Source organism: Solenopsis invicta, chromosome 4 (assembly GCF_016802725.1).
Source record: "Solenopsis invicta isolate M01_SB chromosome 4, UNIL_Sinv_3.0, whole genome shotgun sequence".
NCBI classification, from domain to species: Eukaryota; Metazoa; Arthropoda; class Insecta; order Hymenoptera; family Formicidae; genus Solenopsis; species Solenopsis invicta.
In genome coordinates, this window is record NC_052667.1 from 11,332,597 (window position 1) to 11,352,462 (window position 19,866).

A 19,866-nucleotide genomic window follows, 5' to 3' on the forward strand; every position below is an offset into this window, starting at 1 on the left:
GAACAATAAAAATATTCACAATTCTTTACATAACCAACATTTTGTCTTCCTCGAAAAAGAAATCGTCTTCGAAGTCCATGCCTAGGCCAGTCATGTTCACTAATTCCTGAAATATTAGCGTTTGTTACATTCAGTAACAAATCCAGTTCCTATTCCAATTCCTAATTTGTCCAACATAAATGTTAAATCAGAGAGGAACCTGAGAGGTGCCACGCCGGCCTTTTTCTTATAACACTAAAATTTCCGGCGCACTAACGACGCACATCCATTTAGGCCGGAATATGAACTAAAACTACATCCATTTTGCGACACTGTCGATAAAAATGGTTCAAGTCTGTGCTAAAATCACGTAGTGGAGGGTGTTTACGATAACTAATCGGATCTCGCCGTTTGTTTTCTGTTCCTGAACTCCCTGAATTAGTGTGCACTTAAAATGAAATAGATATATATTTGAAAGTTAGTGAAAGCAAGAAGGAACGTTCCAGTGTAGTTTAGTGCAGGAATAGAAAACAAGCCTTCGGATTGGATTAAACAATGGTACATACTTAACGTAAGTATAGAAAATTTCCCTAGGCTAATCGAATTGACGATCTCTGTCTCAAATGTGATGACGAAAGCGTGGAGACACAGAAGCATGCTTGAAAAGTAAGTCTCTTTATTTTTTTAAATAATCACAAAAAAATCAAAGATAAAGTTAAAAAGAATGATTTGAATTTAGATTTATTATAATATTTTTTGTCTAAACACTAAATTTTGTTTAAATTTCTATTTGTAAAAATTAATTAATCTATTCTTAAGTTTGTGGTTATATCGGAAACAAATCAAAATTAATAAAACAATTATTAATTGTTAGGTACAAATTAAAGCATATAATATTTTGAACATGTCATATAAAATTCCTGTTTATTATAAACTTAGTAAAAATAACTTTGAAATCATTCAACTACATTACACATTAATCAATATTAATTTATATGTTAAAAATCAATAAGTTTCTAAAAATGTTCTTTTTATTCTTTTCCAGATCGTAAATAAACTTCAATTCCATGAATAAATAAAAATTACTGGAATTGAAATTACTGGAAAAATGGATTTATATGAAGAGGGCATTATTGAACAATATCAATTTGTGCTAACTTAAAATTTGTAAAATCTACTTTTCTTTATTAGTTGTTTATTAGAGAGTAATAATATAAAAATGGAATATACGCATCATATATGGATACAATTATTTTAATTTTATTTATGTATATTCCGTTCTTCTATTATTACTCTCTAATAAACAACTAACAAAGAATAGCAGATTTTATAAATTTTAAGTTAGCACAAATTGATATTGTTCAATAATGCCCTTTTCATGTCAATCCATTTTCCAGTAATTTTTATTTATTCTTGGAGTTGAAGTTTATTTACGATCTGGAAAAGAATAAAAAAACATTTTCAGAGACATTATTGATTTTTAACATATAAATTAATATTGATTAATGTATAATGTAGTTGAATAATTTCAAAGTTATTTTTACTAAGTTTATAATAAACAGGAATTCTATGATATGCTTGAAATATTATATGCTTTAATATGTACCTAATAATTAATAATTGTTTTATTAATTTTGATTTGTTTCCGATATAACTACAAACTTTAGAATAGATTAATTAATTTTTACAAACAGAAATTTAAACGAAATCCAGTGTTTAGACAAAAAAAATTACAATAAATCTAAATTCAAATCATTCTTTTTAACTTTATCTTTGATTTTTTGTGTTATTATTTATGTTACATCCGGAGGATTGCACGATTTCCCTTTTCGCATCCATTATATAAATTATGCTAAACAAGCTAAGGGATTGTCTGTAAAATTTACAATACTTATACCCGGAACTCCACGATTTCTCTTTTACAAATAACACTATCACCCGGCTATTATAAGAAGAAGAAAAAATCAAACATTGTTCTCGGAATATATATATATAAATATATATAATGGCCACATATTACATCCGGAGCAATAAATAAAAGCAAAAAAAGGAGAAATCGTGCGACGACAAAATTACAAGCAACGATGCTTATTTAATAATTCATATGGACGAACAAAGCCTGGACTCGAAAGAGAAAAAATCTAAACGTTATTAAAGTCTGGCAACAATCAGAGATAAGATTGACTCGCGACGCCGGACGGAAACTATAAAACTATAAAATCAAAATTTACAACCCGGCTTTGTTTGTTCGAACCTATGTTTCATCACGAACGGAAAGATGATTCATATGAAAAGCGAGTCCCAAATAAACGGACGCGGCGATATAAAAAATCGGGACCGAACGTTCCAAGAAGAGAAACTGTAAGATAACAAATCCCTTAAGCGATTGGGTGATGCAACTGCTCGCCCCTCTTAGAGTTCAGAAAAATCGAGAGAAGATGGAAAATTAGCCAACGAGAGATCATCCGAGAAGATGATTGGTAGTGAGCGTTGGTGAACTACCCAATGAATAAGCTCAAAATTTCGACAACAAGGAATCTCCAAGGAAAGGGAAAAAGCTCAAAAGGCTTTACCCAATCAAATCCTCATCTCACCCACTAAACTAATCTCACGCCCTTTTCTTAAGCCCTATAAAATACGCAGCTTCGAATGCCTCGAACATTCATTCAAAAAATTCCAAGTTTGCACTCACATCCACGCGTTGCAAGTATCAAAGCTGTGCGCTATGCTTATTTTCAAAATCGTTTTAAACTTAGAATCTGTGCTTAAGAATTACATACATTAAAACTCCGAGCAGCTCACCGTTGAAGCATCCCCTGAGCGGACAGCCTGAGCTGCGTCAAGCACCTTTCAACCCGTAGATTTCCATAGTTCTCCCCTTTCTCTTCTTGTCCAACTAATAAGTAAGTTTTTTCTCTTTTCTCTTTTTCGGTTTTACTTCAATTTTCCATTCAACTCGCCAGGAATCAATCGCTAATGAGCAATCACAGCCATTCATGTCCCAGCTCCTTGTTCCCAATATTATTATTCTATTTCGGATTAATACAGCAATTCTCATCTTAAACAATTCCCGACTTTCCCTCTAAATATTTCTTAAATCTTTATGTAAGTGTAAATGTTTTACTTCTATTCTTAAATCTTAGGTTTTGATTTGATTCAATAGTTAAAATATGAATCTCAACGCATAATTACGATTACCATAACCGAAATTAATTAATTCCATCTCCTCCTGTGTATATAATAATGCGTATAGCTTAAGTTTTCAAAAATTAATGTTAATTCAATATATATATATAGTTTCTAGATCAATTATTCAAAATGCACCGTTTAGCTTTTTTAATTAAAATAGGTAATTTACACTAACATTAATTCTTAATTATTTGTATTCTTGATTATTAATCATATTCCATCTTGTAAATCTCAATGTTTTCAACCCTCAAAAATAATGTTAATTTCATATTAAACAATGTACTTAAATTTTAATCTTTACCTAATCGGTTTTATATTTTAATTACGTACTCCTGTTTTAGTTGATAACGATCACCTTGTTACACTGGTTTCTTTTTTCTATTAAGTAACAATAACCGATTATGTATTTATTTGCTAATTCTTTGAACCTTTATGTATGTAAAATTCAAGTATCAGAATATATGTTAAATTTTAGTTAAAAGGAAGCTCCAATGTAAAATTTTATTTCATCAACCCATCTCGTACTCACACACTAACCTCCCGACTCGAAAAGATTGCACTCGGTCCAATCCCGAGTTATAGAGATTGAGTTCTCTGACTCAAATTAGGACCAACGATCGCACGATTCTGAAAAGGCGTTAAAGCGTGTCATTACACGTTGACGCATAATTTCGGAATCATCAAAAGTGCGTTCGGCTCGTGCCGTACATCCCACTAGTGCGGTCACGAGAATAAAAGAGATTTTGTTGCATCCTTCCCTGCCTTCACCAAGTCCCAGGCATCTTTGAGAGATAAGCCTGCCGTAGACGATACGTTTTTTCTTACGGGATTGCTTACGTGCTCCTATACTGGCAGTCTTACGTGCTCCCGTACTGGAAATGGGTAGCTTACGGGCTACGCTACTGGCTCGCGTACTGGATTTTCGTAATAGATCATGTCCTATTTTTCTTACGTGATTCTGTACTGGTTTATTGTGAAAGCCAATCAGGACGTATAGGTTATACTGGGTTATATTGTCGAAGGTTATACTGTCGAAGTGTTGTCAAAGTTCAAACGTGAATTCACTTCGCAAACATGACGTCGTGCAAAAATGAAAAGACTTCAAAATAGTCCAAAAAAAGTATTTTATGTTTAATAGAGGCCTACTAATAGGAACCATGTTTATATGCGATAAACACACCAAATTACAATAATAAGCACAGTAAAAGTAAGGCATTAAAGAATGTATTGACTGTCGACTCCATAAACGTCGGCGATATTTATTTTGTTGTTGCAATTTTTCAATAATTAAAAATAATGCAATAGCAATTTTATGACAATGTACAACTGTTGCAATAATTTCATCCATCTCATCTATCTCATCCATATTTAAGTGTGCCGCTTCTATGAAACAAATTTCAGTTGCTCAACCCGTACGAAAACTCACACCGTGTGAAGCCACGGCCAGTAGCACTGCCAGTACCATTGCCCGTACGGTAGCAAGTAAGAAAATCCAGTTAAAAATCCAATAAGAAAAAACGTATCGTCTGCGGCAGGCTATAGCCTCTCTTTTCCTTAAGGCTGGATGTAACGTTTAAAAAAATAAAGAGACTTACTTTTCAAGCATGCTTCTCGGTCTCCACGCTTTCGTCATCAATCGGATTACATTTGAGACAGCAATCGTCATTCCGATTGGCCTAGGGAAATTTTCTATACCTACGTTGAGTACCATTGTTCAATCCAATCCGAGATCCGATTAGTTATCGTAAACACCCCTTGGGCTGCGTTCAGATTCTCCACCCGGTGAGTGATCTCTGGGTGACTGGGTAAATGGGCGGAGCTAATGAAAAGCTCCCTAGTGGTTTATGGAATCTGAACGCACTCTCAAACATTGGGTGTGTTTAGCAAATAACGCTGAGAAATAGTAACATAAATATCTCAGATTCAGAATAAATTACATAATAAATTAAGATAAACGATAAAGATAATACATAAATATTTTACTATGAATATTCTTATCAATATAACTAAAGTAGATGAAAATTAAATGTTAGTAGAATAGGACGAATCAATTTAAACAATGAAAATAAATTTTTATTTTAACAAATTAGATGAAGATATATATTGCGCATATCATCTATTATATGTATAGGCTTGTTTTCTATTCCTGCACTAGACTGCACTGGAACGTTCCTTCTTGTTTTTACTAACTTTCAAATATATATCTATTTCACTTTAAGTGCACACTAATTCAGGGAGTTCAGGAACAGAAACAAACAGTATATTTTATTAGTATCAGAAAATATTTAATAATACTAAAAATCTTTAACATACTAATCTCAAATATAAATATTTATATAACGGTTTTGTGAGACTGTAGACCAAGAAACCTTACATTAATAGAATAAAAGATTAATATTTATTAATCTGTAATTACATAAACAGAATAATAAACAAAACGTTTAAACTTTACTTGGTTATTAACGTTTTTCTTTATTATATTTATACATTTTAATTTTTATTTACTATAATATTTTAAATTAAATTTATTTTTTTATTTTAAATTTGTTTTAAATATACGAGCTTTATCACAAATATATAGAAATTTTTATAGCGATACATTTTGGAACGCACCTTTATGTCACCCACCCGTTTCACCCGGCTCAAGGACCCATGTGGTTTTTCCACTCTCTCGGGATAGACAGAGTGATAAAGTGAACGACCCACCTAATGTCCGGTAGGGGCACTCTAAAGGAATCTGAACGCTCTTTAGGTGCCTGGGTGCACTCGGGTGGGGAATCTGAACGCAGCCTTGGGTGTACACCCATGGAATTTGATTCTGTCCATGAGAAAATTTTTTAAATTGAGAAGTCACCACTTTTTACATACTAGCAGTTTATGATTAATGTAACAACTAGATTTTGTTGGTCGTTATGTTAATCATGAACTGTAAATATGTAGAAAGATAGCGACTACTTAGTTTGGAAAATTTCCTCATGAACAGAATCAAATTCCATGGGTGTATAGTCGTGTTCATCATAGTTGCGACACTTTTTCTTAGATGCGTCTCTGAACACGCAACTATAACAAGAGCTGAAAACATGATTGGTTCTTACTTGTGGATCCAACCAATTATATTCGCCGCTCAATGAGCAAGGCTACATTCCAAAAACCATCGAAGAAAAAGTGTCGCAACTATGGCTGCGTTCCGATATACACTGCAAGTACTGAAAATCTATAGTTCATGTTACGTATACTATAGATTTTCAGTACTGGCAGTGAATTTCGGAACGCAGCCTATAATGAACACGACTGTACACCCAAGGACTTTGATTCTGTCCATGGGGAAATTTTCCAAACTGAGAAGTCGCTATCTTTCTACATACTTACAGTTCATGATTAATGTAACAACCAATAAGCTCTAGTTGTTTCATTAATCATGAACTGCGAGTATGTAGAAAGTGGTGACTTCTTAATTTGGAAAATTTTCCCATGGACAGAATCAAAGTCCTTGGGTGTACACCCAAGAACTTTGATTCTGTCTATGGAAAAATTTTTTAAACTGAAAAGTCGCTATCTTTCTACATACTTACAGTTCATGATTAACGTAACGACCAATAAGCTCTAGTCGTTTCATTAATCATGAACTGCGAGTATAGGCTTGTTTTCTATTCTTGCATAGACTGCACTGGAACGTTCCTTCTTGCTTTTGCTAACTTTGAAACATCTATCTATTTCATTTTAAGGGCCACTTTTACCAACGCCGATTAACTTAATCGCTGATTAGTCTATCGGAATTGACCAATCGCATTTGTCGTTTTTACTTAACGACAAATACAATTGGTCAATTCCGATAGACTAATCAGCGATTAAGTTAATCGGCGTTGGTGCAAGTGGCACTAAGTGTATACTTATTTAGAGAGTTCAGGAGCAGGGGGTCAATCATGTAACTTCATGTGGAACTTTTTACCTTTTAATTCTCATTTTTTCATTTTTCACTCATAGAAAGTTCACGTGAATCTTTTCACGCACAGCGATTATGTATGGATAATGCGCGGAAGTTTAGGTTGCGTTCCAAAATTCAGCCTTTAGAAGCTCGAATCTGTCATCGCAATTATTAAGCGGTCGTGAAAAAGATTTCTACCTGCTTTTATAATATAACTTTTACTGTAAAAATTTAATTATATAAAAAAAGAAATTGTAAAGAAATATATTCATAAATAAAAAGCAATATTTTTTAGTTATATTGCATAAACTTATTTTACAAATATAATATATATTACATTTATTTTTGATGATCCATATATTCCGACATAGCACGTAATATTTCTGTGATATCACAGAATCATTGCAATATCACAGAAATATTACATATTACTGTGAAATATTACAGAAATATTACTATGATATTACACAGTGTTAATGACATTGAAATATTCCACTGATATCACAGAAATATCACAGAAATATTATTGTGATATTACACAGTGATAATAACATTAAAATATTCCAATGATATCATTGCAATATATTGTTGCAATATTTAATTTCAAAGAACAAGGTAATGTCAAATGACGTTTTTATTATGTCTTATTAATGCAACGTCACTATCTCTTTGATTAATTTCGATATTTTTAGTATCCTTAATATTCTTGGTAATTTCGATATCCTATAGAAGAAATCAACTTACAAATAAAATAATTATGTTTTTGCCCTTTCGTGGAATAAAAGTAAATGTTAAGAAAAAAAATTAATTAATTTTTATTATTAGTTTAGATAGATTTAGTTTATTCCTTAAACTGTATATATGTATAAACTATAATGTACGCTCTTCTATGTAATCTATCAATTTAATTATTGCTTTACAACTCGATCAATAATGATTTTATTAAAAAATTACAGAAAAACCTTTGTATTTGTCTTATTGCCATTTATAATTTTTACAGGAGCACAAAATTGATTTTAATTTTTAAAAATTTTTATCATGAGGAATTTAAAAAAAAATGTTTACAAAAAGTTTTGTTAATACACATTTATTATTCACTTGGCAATAAATATTTCAAAGTATATTTAGAAGTTTTTAAAAAAATATACATTTTCACGTCATTTAATATTTACTGTTTGGTACATTATTTTGTGAAATAGTTTATTCATTAATATTGATTAGACTATTATACACCACAGTAAAAGGTTTTTCAAGTTAATTAAAATATTAAATTTCCAACAAATTTTTCTTTAGATTTCACTTTTTTTCAACTCTATTAAAAAATATGATTATATATATATTCTATCATTAATTAGGTATTTTACAATGTTCATTAATTATATGTATGTATATAATGTTGCGGCTCGGTCACCGACCGTCACAACATACGATGAAACAAGCAAGCGCGTGCACAGCCGCTATGCGGTCCCGCCGTGTGTATAAGACTCCACGTAAACAAGTGAGTGCTGGCACCACCGCTAGGTGGCCGCGCCGCTGGAGACCTTCTCGTGAGTCAAGTGCAGCCACAGGTGTTATATTTAGACGCCACTACGGCCGACCGGGCCGACTCACCATGACTCACTAGCTCACACTTCAGTGAGATTTTAAAGAAAATCGTTGCTTGTTGTAATTTGGAAACGAATACTTGTTCTAATTTTTTTTCCAATGTAACGTCCCTTGAAAAAAAAGTTGATAAACTTGTTTCAATAAACTGATTACTGATCAGTAACTGATTATATTTTGTCAAACAAGTTTATCAATTTTTTTTAAGGGGTACGCGTGGAACGCTGGTCCATATAAAATTTTATATTTTTACATGTAAATAATATTTTGTATTGTTATTTAATCTTGAACATAAATTAAAATTATAATTCAAATTGAATCTTTTTTAACAAAAATGAAAAAGGATACAAGAGATTATTTTTTGTAAATTAAACATTTATTACGTTTACATTATTGTATTCTGTTTTAATAAATATAATTTTTTTTATGTTTAATATGTTTTACATGTAACAATATGAAAATAATATTAAGAATAACAATAAAAATAAAATAAATTGAAATAATTTATTTATTTAATTTCTTGCAATATTATTTAAATATCATATAAACATCACAGAAATATTGTGAAATATCACAGTAATATTACTATAAAATATCACAGTAATATTACTGTGATGCGTTTTCGCGGACATTTTAATATTACTGTGATATCACAGTAATATTTCGTGATATTTCTGCAATAATTCATTTGTAATATTGCAATGTAAAAATGATATTGCTATGATATCATTGCTATGATATCACTGCAATATTACGTGCTATGTGGGTTGTAACAACTATTTTATTATGTAGTAATCTAATTCTAAAAATTACATTGTAATTTAATACAACGTTTTTCAAAAATAACTTTAATTTAGTTTTATATTTATGCAAATTTTAAAGTAAATTAATTTTATTAGTCACTAATTTAACTTTGTTTAATTAAAAAATATTGAATAATTTAGAATACGGACTTTGATCAAAAGTGAATTCTCCGCTCACACTTGTATTTTCCAAATTTATAAGTTATAAACACTTACATGATTAATTAATATTCTATTTCAGACGCACCTTTCTTATATCATTGTGTATCAAAACGCGTTAAAGTATATTTTTATCTAAATTTGCATTTGATGAAGCCTTATTCTATATAATTATCAAAATATCAATTTGTCAAATATAAATATCAAACCTAATTATATCACAAAAGCATTATTCTTATTTATGTATGTATTACTTTATCCTATCAACGCAATGCAATACCAAAAAGGTTAACCTCTTCAATAATACCTCTTCAAACTGTTACCACACTGTTACCACACTTTCATTCTTATTTCAAAATACATATAATTTATTAATTCCCTAAATTTTCATCTTTTCGCCATCACGGCTAATGGCGAAAAAGTTCATATTTCCGCTCATGAGTGAGTTACATGATTCCGTGGAATCGTACACCCATGAAATTTGATTCTGTCTATGGGGAAATTTTCTTAACTGAGAAGTCACCACTTTCTACATACTCGTGTATATACACCCAAGGACTTTGATTCTGTCCATGGGGAAATTTTCCAAACTGAGAAGTCGCTATCTTTCTACATACTTACACTTCATGATTAACGTAACGACCAATAAGCTTTAGTCGTTTCATTAATCATGAACTGCAAGTATGTAGAAAGCAGTGACTTCTTAGTTTGGAAAATTTCCCCATGGACAGAATCAAAAGGCTTGTTTTCTATTCCTGTACTAGACTGCACTGGAACGTTCCTTCTTGCTTTCGCTAACTTTGAAACATCTATCTATTTCATTTTAAGTGTACACTTATTTAGAGAGTTCAGGAACAGAAAACAAACGGAAAGTCCTTGGGTGTACACCCAAGGACTTTGATTCTGTCCATGGGGAAATTTTCCAAACTAAGAAGTCGCTATCTTTCTACATATTTACAGTTTATGATTAACGTAACAACCAATAAGCTCTAGTTGTTTCATTAATCATGAACTGAAAATATGTAGAAAGTGGTGACTTCTCAGTTTGAAAAATTTCCCCATGGACAGAATCAAAGTCCTTGGGTGTACATGATCGTGCAGTTCACGTGAAACTTTTCACTTTTCACGTTTTCGCCTTAGGGGAAATGTTACATGATAGACCCCCAGAAAACAAACGGTATGTAGAAAGTGGTGACTTCTCAATTTAGAAAATTTTCCGTGGACAGAATCAAATTCGGGGTGCGCACGATTGGACACCGCACGATTGGACACCACCACTCACAGCGGCCAATGCTTAGAGTTTTTCCGTTGGTTTGGTTAGATAAGTCAAAATGATTGGTTGGTGTCCAATTATGCTGTGTCCAAAAGAGTGTCACTCATCAAATTCCAGAGGTGTACAGTTCGTGCCAGATATGCCTGGGGTCCGATTCTAGGGTCCACGTTTTGTTCTTAGTTGTTTTTACGTTCATGACTATTATAAGCCGATGCTGCGTCAGCAATCATGAATGTATCGTAGTGTTAGTAAATTATGTTTTGACAGCCGGCCGATGTAACCTCAGTTTTGATCGGTGAAATCTCAGAAATATCCCAAAGCTTAATTGAAAAAAAAAAAAAACGGATCGAAGCCTTTGATATATCAGATAAGTTGTAGTTTTGAAAATAAAAAGTGCTATTATTTGGCAATAAGAAAATACACTTTGTGAACTGTTTTTCTGACGATTACAGGTAATAATAAAACTTGGTGCAAGACATTACCGTATTCTTTAATAAATGTAAGGATAGTCAACAACGGAGTGTTTGTGACGATAATTATCAAAGGCTTTGATCCGCTTCCTTTTAATTAAGCTTTGGAATATTTCTGAGATTTCACCGATCAAAATTGAGGTTACATCGGCCGGCTGTCAAAACATAATTTACTAATACTACGATACACTCATGATTGCTGACGCAGCATCCGTTTATAATAGTCATGAACGTAAAAACAACTAAGAACAAAACGTGGACCCTAGAATCGGACCCTAGGTATACCTAGCACAAACTGTACAGTCGTGAGCTAAAATGTTGCAACACATTTTCTTCGATGTCATCAATTGGCAAACGTAATTGGTTATATTCACAGGTAAGAACCAATTACGTTCGCCGTTTGATAAGCAAATCTACATTCCAAAAACCATCGAAGAAAATGTGTTGCAACCTTTTAGCTCACGACTGTACAAATAGGACCGATGGACCAATGAGCATCCAGCATAAAGTTGCCATATTGATTTACATAAGATTCCCATTGGTCCTGAGATTTTATGCTACTTTTATGCTGTGTTATGCATTTTATGTGCGAGGCCCTTAAAGCCTTTGGACCAATAGGAATTTTATGTAAATCAATATGGCGATTTTATGTTGGATGCTCATTGGTCCATTGGTCTTATAAAACGTGCTTATGTTATGTAAAGGTTGGTTTATGCAGGCCGTAACCACTAACTTATGCCGGAATCTGTAAGAAATTGACCAATCATAGTCGATTATTTTTCTATACATTGATTATGATTGGTCAATTTTTTATAGATTCCGGAATAAGTTAGCGTTTACGGCCTGCATAAACCAACCTTTATGCATTTCATGTGCGAGGCCCTTTAATGATCACGACTGTAAATACATCACGTGATATCCGGGTAAATCGACACAAAGATTCTCTTCCGCTTCTTTTGCTCTTTACTGCTAGTAAGTCGTGAACTTGGTGTTTGTTCTCTCTTTTAGAGCTAAGGTCGTATCCGACGACTTACACCGATATAAGTTCAATCCGTTTTTGAGTAATCAAATCTAAAACAAGAAAATGACGACCGAGGCTGAACTGGCATGCGTTTACTCCGCATTAATTCTCGTCGATGATGATATCGCCGTAACCGTTAGTATTATCATGCTTTATTTTCACCTTTATTTTATCGATTTTATCAGATGCGTTTCACTATCGTTCTTATATTTGTTCATTAATATTACAATTACATCACGCATATATAGTTTTGTACGTAATGTCTTATTTTAATGAAATGTTTAACCAATTATGTTTCCTAACCTCTCATCTCGTTGGATTTATACACGTGTTCGTTTATAGTAAAAAGAAAAATTAAAGTTAATCTTGAATTTTTGTTATTTTTTACTACTAAATGGTTTAAATTTTTTTGTTGAATATAATAAAATTTAGAAAGAATTGTTTAATAGTTTTTTTTTAATTAACTTGTGATAATTTGTATAAACACTTTGATTTATATGAAGATTATAAAAATTATTTAAAAATTTTTAAATAAAATTTTAGGTTTAGCCTTAAATTTTAGTAATTTTTTATTTTTATAATTATTACAAAGTAATTTTTCATTAAAGTTTATAGTGGTAGTACTTTTAATTTGATTTCACTACTGCAGAAAGTTAAATTAATTATTAGTTATGTCATTGAATTTCATGAAATAAAATAAAGTTTGCCAAATCTAATTTTATACAGAATAAAAAATAAGTGCAATATATTAATTTGAATTACATATTTTCATTTTGCAGGGTGAGAAAATACAAACAATTTTAAAAGCAGCCAATGTAAATGTTGAATCTTATTGGCCTGGACTTTTTGCCAAAGCCTTGGAAGGCATAAATGTTAAAGAATTGATTACAAACATTGGATCTGGTGTTGGAGCAGCGCCTGTTGGAGCAGGTATATATTTTTCTATTGATAAACTATTTGCAAACTTTAATCATAATACTATGTTCCTTTTGTAACATTTTTTTGTAAAATATAATACAAGATAAATTAAGGATGTACTGGTGGTAACGTCTAACATTGACAATTCCTTGAAAATTTTATAAATTGTTTCTATTTATTATCTGAACACATGTTTAAAATTTGAAATTGATCTTCTAACTTGTTCAGGAATTATTCAGCTTTAAATTTTACATGTATTCTTATGGTGTAGCAGTACATTTTTACTTATATCAATGAAATTGTAAAGAAGCAACATTGCCAATATTCTGAAACTTTGTTTATGAGTAAATAAAATATTGAGCAATATTTCTAAAAAAAAGTTTATACCGATTTACTAACTAAGATATCAATGATAAAATGACTCAAAATTTCAGTAAATGTCAAATTTTTGAATGGGCTACATAACCATGCTACGTAACCACATTCTACTTTGACTTGTATAAAGTGATAGAAGGACAAATATTATGTTAATGATATTTATTTAAATATCTTATGAATTTTTAAATACGATTTGATATCTAATATACATTAAATTGCATTAAATGTTATCAATATGCATCTCGTTTTTTTATTTTTTACAGTTTATTTCTAGTAAAATTCACGTCCAAAAGTTTTTTGTTGACGATTGCAAAAATATACAAATATATTTATTTGCAGTGCCAAATATCAAGTTAACTGACATTATTTAAGTCCTATACATGATACGAGTACATATAGTGTACGTCTTGAGTTATAAAACGGTAGAATTTTATCAATTTCAAATTTAAGCAATTTTTGTCTGGGATTGTATGCCAGAACATCTTTAAGTGATTACATATCTTAATATTGAGAAGATTACTGATTTTTTGAGAATATTTTTTTGAAAGGATAATAAGTTTGATATCTACACAAAGGACATTTTATTGATTAGGATGTTTTATTGATTATTAATGTGAAAAAGATATTTTAAAACTGTTTTGGCTTATTTAAATTGACATTTATTGCTCTTGGACTGTTTGGCAAGATATCCCTCTAGAGTTAGCGTTCTAGAATTCTGTAAGGCAAACAGAAATAAAAACTATTACGAGTTTCTAGAGTGATTGTTAACAAGACACATTAACAGGACAAATTCCAAAATTTTGTAAGAATCAAAAAGTTAGTGTTTATAAAAAAAAGTTCAATTTTTGTCACCAAATTTTTAATCTTTATATATTTATAAAAATTAAAAAAGAATGGCCCAACAGGACACAGAGAATTGCATTTTTACATAAGTGAAAATTTGTTTTATTAAAAAAGATTGAAAATTGTTAACATTATTGTGCTAAGATTTTTGAAAAACATAGTTTTGAAAAAACGTGTTTAAAGTTTGATGAAGAAAATCCATGTGAATAATTATGTTTTTAATAATTTTCCACTTTTTGTATTCTAAACACCATAAAGAAAAATTAAAAAAAAAAAAGAATTGACTTTTTTGAAAGTTGAGAAGGTATGTAATGTAACCCATTACAGTAAATGGAAATGAAATGAAATGGATAGAAACGGATTCGTGTAGTCAAATCCACATTCTTGATTTTTTTAAATTTAATTATAATTTAAGAAGTCCTTGTATCCATTTTAAACCTTGCAGTGGGATTGAAACTATGGAATACCTATTCTTTCAATTCAAAAGAAGTTATGTGGACCATGTAATTCATTTTAATGAAATGGAATTGAAATGAAGTGATTCCTATTTTTTCAATCCAAAAGAAGTTTTTGTGAGTTATACAATCCATTTTAATTTCTGTCACATAGGATTGAAATGATGTAATTACTATTTTTTAATCTAAAATTTATTAAAATGAATTAAAATGGTTTACAAATTTTTAATCAATTTAAATTCGTTTCCGTTTAGTGGGAAGTATGCTTTGAAATATTATTTTATTCAACGATATAAATAAGCTTACTTATAATATAATACTTTATTTATTGTTACTAATGATGATTCTTTTACTTAAGAAAGTGAAAGGAGGCACATGACTTTTCATTTATATGTTTTAATACAGAAATTTTTAGCATTGTCATTTTTAACATAATAAATAATAAAGAAAATTTCAGCAATAAAAATGATCATTTGTTATTCAAAAATATTTTCTTTGTAATGTTAATAAATATTGATGTAGGAAAAAATGAAAAGTTTATAATAAAAATTTTAATGTAGTAACAAGTTTTTATTAATATGATGAAAGAAAATTGTATAATTCATGAACATTTTATATTTTATACTTTGACACAAAAATGATACAGGGAAATTTTATTTTTAATTTTAAAATGTTTTGTAAACTTTTTTTAATATAATTTTTCAAAATCTTTATATTTTATTTGCGATTAAATTGTTCAAAACTTTTCTTTTTATAAGATTTAATGCTGTTTTAGAATTATTTAAAGAAAACAGTACAATCAAAAGATTTGAAATATTTATAAGTATCTATTTATAAATCATAAATTTGTTCTTAAAATTTAATTGAGTTTTTTTATTATGTAAAAAGATTGGAAAACCTTAAAATAAAAAAAAATAAATACAAAATTACAAGCTTGACATTTGATAACAAGTTTATAACTGCACATATCCAAAATAAATTGAAATAACGTTGTTTAAGTTTTGCTATAAAAAAAACTTATAAATGTTATTTTATAATTACCTCTTCATCCACTGATCTAGATTACTAAAATTGCTAGCTCGGTCAGCAAAAGAGGTAAAAGAAACTGAAAACAAACTTTTTTGATTTTATCAATGAGGATACAATCTCAAGGTTTTGTTGACAACAAAAGAAAAAAACATAAAATTGTGTAATTTTTAGTAGAACACTACTTTATATTATAGTGTGTAATTATTTTTTTAGTAGTATTTATTCCAACAAACATAATCTTTTTAATTACAATATTTGATATTTAATTATATTATTATTTAATTACTTTTTAACTATTTTAATTATTATTTCTATATGAAAAACATTTTTATTTTGTTCTTTTGAAGCTCCGGCCGCTGCAGCACCTGTTAGCGCTGAAACTGCTCCAGCCAAAGAAGAAAAGAAGAAGGAAGAACCAGAAGAAGAATCAGACGATGATATGGGTTTTGGTAAGTTATATATCAAATTTATACAGAAAAATCTGAAATTATCAGGGAATTAATTTTTTGTTATTGAAAATTATGAATTTCCATGGAATTTTACTGGTATTCAGGAAAATCTAGAATTTTATTTTTGTTAAACTTAACAAAATTATTTTTTTGATCAATTTTTTAATGCAAAATTAATTGACAATAAATATGGTATACATGTCCATTTTTATGTGACTTGTAAATTCTTATAAAAAATTATATAATTGGAATCTTTAAACACACTAGGGGGGAAATTTACTGTGCTATTTTGAACGCTTATGTAAAGATGAAAGGAGATAAGAGGTTTGAACCAGGGGGTAAAAAGTTTGAAATTTCTTTCAATTGATATGGTTGATCAACTTTATTGATCAAGTAGAATTTGAACGGTGCGGTAGCAAAGTTTTATTGGTGTCTGTGGGACCATCACTGTGAGTGTAACTTTTTTTTGTGAATAATTTTATATAAAAAAACTTGACAAAATATGTTCGAACAGGTCCGTTTGCGTATATTATTTGCATATATTTTGCCTAAAGTTAAAATACTATGTAGTGCTGTGGAAAAGAGGACTTCTGCGCGGGGTCTGAAATATACCATAAAACACATCAATTTTCAATTTTAGGCACTTTAAGTTAATCAAAAATATCTCATATCTCTTGTTATATAATTAGTTTTTAAAAGGAATAAAAATGACAATTTTTTTTTAAGTATGACTCTAGCTTTAAAACGCTATTGTAAAATTTTTCAAAATTTTTATTGCAAAGATATGGTTTTTTTTAAAGAAAAAGTGGATTTTTAATTTTTAATTTTTGCTTAATGGTTTTTCCTTTATAACTTAACAATAAATCACTTTTCGGCAATGTTGATTATGCAGTCACATTTCTGAGATTTTAAAACTTTTATTTGAAAAGAAAAAAAAGAAAAAAAGGTTGTAGAAAAATATTGATTGGAACCAAAGTTATAACTTCAAAAAGTCCCAGATCGAAAAATCGTAATTTTCCGGAACGGTGTGTTTAAGGGTTAATAATAAAAGGCATTACGCCAATATTCTAAATTGATGTAAAGTGTGTATTTAATCATTTATTGAATTCTGGTGAATTGGATATGTGTATTGCAGGCAGATCATGTCATATTAAATATATTATTTTATTTTATTATATATTATTTTATCTGTTAGTATTTTTTCAATATTAGTACTTTTTTAAAATTTAATTTTTAAAATTTAATATTTAAAACTTAAGTGGCTTTTCTTCATGATTGTATGATTAAGGAACATTAAAAGATAATAAAATAAATTTATTTTAAAACTGCATTAAAAAATTCTCTAATCTTACCTGAAATTTTTAATAAAATTCCTGGAAAATCCAGGAATTCTCAGAGAATTCTTTCTTTTATAAAAAATAAGTTCAGATTAAAGTTAATCTGTTGATGGAAATAGGCATTAGTCAGTTTGACCATTGAGGCAATTATAAAATTAATTTAGTTATGTTAAAAGTTACATGAACAAAAAAAAACTAACTTAATTAAAAATTACGTTAAAGTCAAATTAAGTTAAATCAAACGTTATAATTTTGAAAAACATTATTCATATTAAAGAATTAGAAATTTGTAAAGTTTTTTTTAAAGTTATTAAATTATACTCAAAACATTGATGTAGATTTATAATACAGAATTATAATAGATTATTATTTAATATTTTGTCAGTAAATTATGTTTATATAAAGTAAAGAAATATTAGTTTTATATGGGAATTTTTCTTTTATAATTTTTCTTTTTACATAGATTTAATTTAGGAAAAAAGTTAATAAATTAAAGTTTACGTGTTTTAAAAATAGCTAGTTAAAAATTAAATTATTTAAAATTAACAGTGTTAAATTAAAAATTAATTTTTTAACTTTAACTTTTTAACTAGTTATTATCCTAATATTGTTGTATACAGCTTCGTCAACTGGATTCTCTGATCTTACTTTAAGTGAATCATCCAATCACATGTAACTCTTAATATAATATTTAATATTATAAAATTAATAATTAATTTAGATCACGAGATAACGAGTATTTAATCAGCTTCAATATAGTCTATTTGTTCATTTTTAGTTAACAGCATGCCGGTTATAAGTCTGAGAATTTGTAAATTGAGGTAGTCGTAGAGAGATATTTATATTTAAATCTTTAAAAATCAACTAAAGAATAGTATGACATTCAGTGATTATAATATAGCATGTATTAGCTACAGAATATATATATGATGATACAATATTCTAAAAATGAGAATACAATAATTTAATTGATCCACTTAATGGACAACTAATTCTATTTTATTCACAATGCATTATGTGATTACAGGTTTATTCGACTAGAGTCACGAATCGCATTGGTCCATTCCTTACGTATGTACAGCAGTCGTCTTGTACACATAATGTAAACAATAAAACATTTTCATAGGAAAATTGTGTGTACTTTTTTCCCAACCATAGACAAACATTCTTAAAAAAAAAGTAAAGGTTTTATTTTTTGTCTCTTTTACATACATACACTACTACCGCTTAAAAGTTTTAGCACGTTTGAGATTTTCTCGCACAAAGATGTACATAAAAAACTTTAAAAAATTTTGAAAAAAATTGTGCGAGTTAGGCATATTATAACAAATACGTTTTTTTTTTTTTTCATTTTTCCGTAAACTTTAGTTTGAAAAATAACATTTTATAAGAGATGAGTTTTTATAAAAGAAATTCGATATTGCAAGAAATCGTTGCACTATTTTTTTTAAAAGAGTGTTTTAAAGCTTGGAAAACCTTTAAGCGGACACATGATTTTTTGTAACCAAGGCTCGGCAAAAAATACACATTTCGATGCACGTGCCGATTTTCAGCTAGTTCTATTCTCCTTACCTCACCAACCTGTATGCAGTCCAAATGTAATTGCATAGCACGTAATACTGCTGCAATATTGCAATATTGCGGTAATATTGCAAAGATATATTGCAATAATATTGCAGCAATATTGCTGCAATGTTTAATGTCCGCGAAAATTTATCGCAGTAATATTATATAATATTAAAGAATATTACAGAGATATTGCTGTAATATTGCAGCAATATATTATGTCCGCAAAAAATTGTCATAGGCCCGTATTCATAGTCGACTTATTTTCAAGATCGTCTTAAGTACGGTCTTAAGTTACCCTCTAGATTCATAGTCATGAATCAAGCAAATGCTTGAGCAAAATATCAAGTTAAGACTTGTCCAAGACGATCTTGTTTGGAAACGTCTTGTTTGGTCTCGACATGATTCGTAGACAGATCTTATTCAAAATAAGACCAGACTTAAGACTATCTTATTAGTCATGAATTTAT

General features: G+C 29.3%; 2 protein-coding genes across 5 annotated transcripts in view; one reads left to right on the top strand and one right to left on the bottom strand.

Annotated features, from left to right (window-relative positions):
* The window catches only part of LOC105198987 (PRKCA-binding protein), a 93,959-nt gene extending 93,720 nt beyond the window's left edge, over positions 1-239 (bottom strand). For 2 of the 4 annotated variants that reach the window (XM_011165862.3, XM_011165861.3), the window contains exon 1: positions 20-228. Coding sequence is in view for 1 of the 4 variants with exons in the window: in XM_011165859.3 (XP_011164161.1) it covers positions 39-94 (56 nt within the window). In the remaining 3 variants the exon portion in view is untranslated. Of the gene's footprint in view, positions 1-19 lie in introns of all 4 variants that reach the window. The other 2 variants (XM_011165859.3, XM_011165860.3) reach the window with 2 other exon arrangements.
* A 12,037-nt stretch (positions 240-12,276) lies between these two features.
* On the top strand, positions 12,277-18,961 carry LOC105198985 (60S acidic ribosomal protein P1). The gene is made up of 4 exons (XM_011165858.3): positions 12,277-12,556; positions 13,201-13,351; positions 16,392-16,493; positions 18,858-18,961. The coding sequence occupies exons 1-4, from the start codon at positions 12,485-12,487 to the stop codon at positions 18,869-18,871; spliced, it is 339 nt and encodes a 112-aa protein (XP_011164160.1). The 5' UTR covers positions 12,277-12,484; the 3' UTR covers positions 18,872-18,961.
* The last annotated feature ends 905 nt before the right edge of the window (positions 18,962-19,866 follow it).

Coding starts and splice junctions, on each gene's coding strand:
- LOC105198985 (XM_011165858.3), top strand. CDS start 12,485: ATGACGACCGAGGCTGAACTGGCATGCGTTTACTCCGCATTAATTCTC. Junction 12,557..13,200: donor ATGATGATATCGCCGTAACC/GTTAGTATTATC, acceptor TTCATTTTGCAG/GGTGAGAAAATACAAACAAT. Junction 13,352..16,391: donor AGCAGCGCCTGTTGGAGCAG/GTATATATTTTT, acceptor GTTCTTTTGAAG/CTCCGGCCGCTGCAGCACCT.